The sequence below is a fragment of the Echinops telfairi genome, unplaced genomic scaffold, assembly GCF_000313985.2.
Source record: "Echinops telfairi isolate 266 unplaced genomic scaffold, ASM31398v2 ScPeMD7_6080;HRSCAF=6971, whole genome shotgun sequence".
NCBI classification, from domain to species: domain Eukaryota; kingdom Metazoa; phylum Chordata; class Mammalia; order Afrosoricida; family Tenrecidae; genus Echinops; species Echinops telfairi.
The window spans coordinates 898120-904115 of NW_022109980.1; the positions used below are offsets into that span (position 1 = coordinate 898120).

A 5996-nucleotide genomic window follows, 5' to 3' on the forward strand; every position below is an offset into this window, starting at 1 on the left:
AATTTAATAGAAGAAAGTATTCTTGCATTGAGGGAGTATTTGAGTGGAGGTCCAATGTCCTTCTGCTACCTTAATACTAAACCTATAAATATATGCATAGATTTATTTTCCCAATCCTCATATATAAATATATTTGCATATGTACATGTCTTTATTTAGACCTCTGTAAATGCCCTTTGCCACCTAGTTCTTTCCTCTATTTCTTTTGACTTTCCTCTTGTCCCACTATCATGCTTAGTCTTCACTTGGGTTTTCCTAATTCCTCATGGTTACATTACCCTTCATGAAATAAAGCCTCATATTTCTGATTAAACATCTTTAATTTTAACTTTAATATAATACATTTTTTATATATAAGAAAATAATTCAGATGTCATTGGGGTGATGGACTTAGAATAAAATTAGTGTTGATAAAATTCCCTGGGGCTACAGGATAATGAAGCAAACTTTAAAATAATGAAGAACAAATTTGTGCTTCTTTTTTCATCCATTTGTTTCTATTTCTCCCATCTGTATGAAGAAAAGAAAGTAAACAATCACACACCAGTAATGAGCACCTATGATTTTCTCAGTGTAAGGAAACAGCCCCAAATATGTCTGCTGCATCTGCGCACTCCTTCCCAAGCAGGAACACAGAGCGCCTTTTCCTCTTGTAACCTGCACCCCTTGGTATCAGGCTGCTTGTGCGCCTGATGACTTTGAGCATTTGTTCATTGCCTAAATCTTAAATGCTTGTTGTTTAAGAGACCATTATGGGCTGTGTATACATTGCGTCTTTCGTTTCCCTATGACAACATTAATTTTTTATTTCATTCTTCAAAATAATCTTGAAATTTTCTTTTTGATGATGAGTCCAACACCATTTTATACTACTTCGTAGAAACCTGTGAGAGTTCTAGACGTGGTTCTTCCTTACCTTTCCGTACACTCAGTTTCTACAACTAGTTAGATGGGAGAGAAGTCTTTGGTAGGAAGCAGACAGCTGCGAAAAGGCAAAAGAAATGTTAATCATCAAAATACACTCTACAATATCCCTTAAGATTTAATGACTGACATGTTGACCAACAATAAGTGTACTATGTTACTAAGTCTCTTTCCTTTTGACTGACATGTAAAATATGGAAACCTAAAACAGAACAAATATTTAGTTAAAGTAATAATCAAATGTAGGCCTACTTGGAATTTTCAACCTTTTACTATTTGTTAGTCACATTCTAAAAGGCATCGACCCCTCATTGGTGTCAGAAACTAAATATTCATGGCCAAGTGATGAAGGCGCAAGAGTTTAGACTGTTTTATAAGTCTGACACATTACCACCAGCTGGTAAATCTCATGATGAAGGAAAAAGGCTCTTGTCAGAACAATTGAATAACCAAAAAATGTTTCTCAGAACAAATTGCTTATTAGTAGGTACAAAGCTTTAAAAAAGATATACTCTAAACTGAACTGACTTTTAAAACTTCTTTTAGATAAACTTTTTCTTAATTTACTGAGATAAATTACAAATAAAACTAAAGTTCTCAGTATTCAGTAAATAGCAGTCCGCTGGGTGAAACTAAAGGCTACGTGGATTCACACATACCATAAATAAAACAACAACTACAACAATCCCAAGCTCACTGCCACTCAGTCAATTCCGACTCAAACTGACTCTTTAGAGCAGCGTAGAACTGCCACTGTGGGTTTCTGAGTCTGTAAATCTTTATGGGAGCAGGAAGCCTCATCCTTCTGCCCAGGTGTGGATAGTGGGTTACAACTCCTGACCTAGTGGTTAGCAGCCCAACTCACAGCTTACTACAACCCCAGGGCCCTTCAATGCTGCCACAGATACCTAAAACTTCTGGAGGTTCCCTCTCCTGGGTCCAGATCGTGCTCGGGTTCTTGTTCTTTATTTTCCTTGTCCTTTTCTCCTTTAGCTTCTTTCTCTTCCTCCCCTCCTGATTTCTGGCCCTCTTCATCAGCGTTTTCATGAAGATACTGAGTCATTTCTTTAGTAAAGATTAATATAGATTTAGGAATAATACAGACTTTATGGAGAAATAATCACAACTCACAACCCACAGTGACATCCAGTTCTCTACCCTAATGAGAGCAGAAGCACATTCCTACTGGTTGACACAGCTGTCTTCACATTTCTGCTGCTTGATAGTTTTCACAGTAACATAATTTCCCTCTTTCCAGAAATTGCCCAAACTGATGCTTCTAAGAATGTGAGGCCTTTTGGAGAAGAAAAGATCAGAATCCTTGGGATCTGACTACATTCTGTATGCTTTGGTCACCTTATCTTAGGGAAAGATTATTTCTAAGATCTATTTTATGGTGAAGCTCATAGCGCCTCACTCCTCTTAATATTTACCAAGTGCTACCCTATCAGTTCATCATTTCTTAGGATCAATGTTCCTAGAATCTTTATATTTTCAAAAGCCATCCCATTTAATAAAATTCAGCAGTCAACATCTATAAATGTAATGGGATTGTGTTCCATTCTTTAAAGCAGCAGTTCTCAACCTGTAGGTCGCAATCGTTTTGGGGGTTGAACGACCCTTTCACAAAGGTTGCCCAATTCATAACAGTAGCAAAATTACAGTTATGAAGTAGCAACAAAAATAATTTTATGGTTGGTGGGGCCCACAATATGAGGAACTGTATTAAAGGGTCGTGGCATTAGGAAGGTTGAGAACTATTGCTTTAAAGAGATAGAAAAGGTAATATTCAACCTTATATGGAAAGAAACGAGAACAAAGATAAACAAAACACAAGGAAAAGCAAATTAGGAGGCCTCTCACTTGTGGACCTTAAAATTCTACTATAAAGCCACTGTAGTCAAAACAGTCTGGTACTGGTACAACAAGAGATACATAGACCAATGGAACAGAATAGAGGATCCAGAAATAAATCCATCTACTTACAGACAACTGACTTTTGACAAATGGCTGAAATGTATTAAATGGGGATGAGACAGTCTGCAACAAATTGTGATGGAACAGTTGGGTTTCAATTTTCAGAATAATAAAACAGTATCCACCTCATTCCATATATAAAAATGTACTAAGGATGGATAAAAGACTTAAATGTCAACTAGAAATATAAAGAACATAAAAAACAAAACAGGGAGAAACTTAAGGGCCCTGACACATGGTATAAATACACGATCAAAAGGAACAAAAGATGCACACATAGTAGAATAGAAAACATATGACTGAGACCACTTAACGATTAGATATCATGTGCATGAAAATAGTTCACCAAAAAGAGTAAAAAGATAACACATACAGTGGGGAAATTTTTTTGACAATGACATATCAGACAAAAGACTGATCTCTAAAATCTATAGAACTGTCAACACTTCAAAATCCAACTACTGCAGAAAGCGGTATGGTAATTCCTCAACAATCAGGAACAGAAACCCATAAGACCCAGCAATCGGAATATGGGGTACATACCATAAAGAATTAGGAACATTTGATATGCACAAACATATGTATACATACTGACGTTCATCCTAGCACTATTCAAAATTGCAAGAAGGTGGAAACAACCTAAATGCCCATCAATGGTAGAAGGAATAAGTAAATTTTGGTACATACACACAATGGAATACTACACAAAGTTAAAAATAATGATAAATGTGGAATTAGAGAACATTATGCTGAGCGCAATTAGTCAATCACAAAAGTACAAATACTGTATGAGACTACTTTTATTGAAACAATCAAAACATGTTTTGATGTTGAAAGAAACCAGGGATTGGAGGGGAAGGAAAGTAATAAGCTAGGTGGTAGACAGGTATTAACTGTGGGGAAGGGGAGGATAATATCCTCTAAGAAGGTGATGGGGGGGGGGAGAAAAAAAAGTAGGGAGACAGGTTAAGCCATTGGGAGTTTTGATTAATTGTTGAATGCAAGAATGACATTCTAGTCTGTAAAATCTCACCTAATTCACACGAAAAAGTTTAAAAATATGAGTAGATCAAAGGAAAAAATACAAGTCAGAATAAAATAATTCAACATAAAATTACTAGGTAGTTGAAGAAATTAAAACTGGCAAGTAAAAAATTCCCTGAATAAAATGAGAACAAACCGAAAACAAAGTAAAATTGTTGGTACATAGCAAAAGTAGTGATCAGAGAGCAATATACTCCAAAGTATACATTCCAAAAGAAAGAAGAACCAAAAATCCACACCTTAACCCAACAACCTCAACAATTAGGAAAAAGGCAAGAAAAATAAGTCTACCGTCACCAGAAAAAATAATAAAGATTAGAGCAGAAACAAATGGAAAAAAAAACCAGTAAAAAGAAAATCGCATCATTGAAAGGATTAATAGCACTGAAAAACCACTACCAAATCCAGCAAAAGAAAATTAAAAGGTGCAAATAGCAGGTGTGACGAAAAAAAAAATAGGTTACATCACAACAGAGTCAACAGAAGTAAAATGGTGAACAGAATACCATTAAGAACTGCAGTCTGTCAAACTGAAACCGACAGACTGACGACTGAATTTCAGTAGAAAACCTGTACAGACCCTAATCAATTAAACTGATCAGTTCATTAAACACCCCCACCTCGCCACCCCAAAGAAAACCGAAAATAAATAATCTGGTACAGACGGATCAGTGGGGATTTCTACAAAACCTTGGGAGAAGAGCTGACACCAATTCTACTCAAATTTCAGTGTGTAGAAAAGAAGGGAAACCTGAATTCATTCTAAGAAGCAAGCAAAACCTGAGACCCAAACCAGGCAGAGACATCACTGAAAATAAAAATTATAGACCAGCAATCTTCAATAAAAACCCAAACCACAAATCTCAACCCAATCCTAGCCAATATAGCCCAACAATAAAAAAACCTCCCAAATCTTCTTATGCTGTTCTAGTGTTCAACAACAAACCAAAGCCACCCACAGAGTTTCCGCTTCCTCCAGGCCCCTCCCACTGCCCCCATTCCCATTAGAAAGGAGGGTGCTTTGTTTTCCCCTGGGGTTTATTGGGTATAGGTAGGTGCAGGATTGGGCACTTTGTGCGAAGCCCACCTTTTCCCACAGAAGGGTGCAAAGAAGCCTGCCCACTCGCCTGCCACCAGCACACCCACCTGCCCCAGGGCCTCCCCTGCTCACAGCCCTGCCCCCTCGGCCTCCACCTCTCACATTCCCTCCAGGCATCCACCGCCTCCCCACAAGGCAGCCCTGAGCTCCCAAATGTAAGCTCACCCTGAGAGGCTGTGGCCTGGGCTGTGGGCTCCCGGGACTCCACAGCATCGGCCTGGTCTATGGGCTTGCTGGGCTCCAGGGCCTCGGTCAGATCTGCAGGCATTGCAGCCTCGATGGCCAGGACGGTGGGCCGGGCAGCCTCGATGGCCTGGATGGTGGGGAGGACCTGGGGCAGCTCAGGCAGCTCATGCAGCTGGGGTGGCAGGCTGGCCACAGGCAGGTCAAGGTTGAGGTCAAGGGCAAAGCTTAGCGCAGGCCTCTGGACAGCCAAAGGCAAGTGGAGGCCCTGGGGGAGACTAGCAGACAGCTCAGGCATCGAATGGGATTCGCTGGGCGTGCCCTGGCGCAGGTGCCGGGAGACGTGACCTCGAGCACGCATGAGGACATGGCCGTTCTGGTAGAGGGGGCGCAGCAGTGAGGGGACCAAGTCCAGGTACATGAAGTGGAAGTTAACCATCTGGAAATGGTGCTGGTCCACCCCTGTGGCCGGCTCGCCCAATTCTGCCGCCTCCTCCTCTTCTTCCTCTTCCTCCTCATCCTCCTCCTCAGTCCCGATTTCGGACTCCTCTCCGCTGCTACTCTCACGGTCGCCCTGTTCTAGCCCTGCCGCTGCCAGGCCCTCATCAAGGCCTTCAACTACCGGTCCTGGGGCCCCCACAGACTCATCACTACCTGCTCCCACAGGACCCTCCTGCCCCCCCAAGGCCTCCTCTCGCTCTTCGGTGTCTGACATGGCACCAGGAAGTACCTCTCACCACACTGGCGATTGGGCTGTGGCGTCAACGAT

At 41.0% G+C, this 5996-nt stretch overlaps 1 protein-coding gene across 1 annotated transcript; it reads right to left on the bottom strand.

The window, feature by feature from the left end:
• Positions 1-1873: 1873 nt before the first annotated feature.
• LOC101645452 (cancer/testis antigen 47B-like) lies at positions 1874-5942 on the bottom strand (the record flags this gene model as incomplete). Its single annotated transcript, XM_013007340.2, has 2 exons — positions 5210-5942; positions 1874-1989 (listed from the first exon to the last, which is right to left on the bottom strand). Coding segments are annotated over exons 1-2 (849 nt in total), but the record flags the coding sequence as incomplete, so codon positions are not given.
• Between the last annotated feature and the right edge of the window lie 54 nt (positions 5943-5996).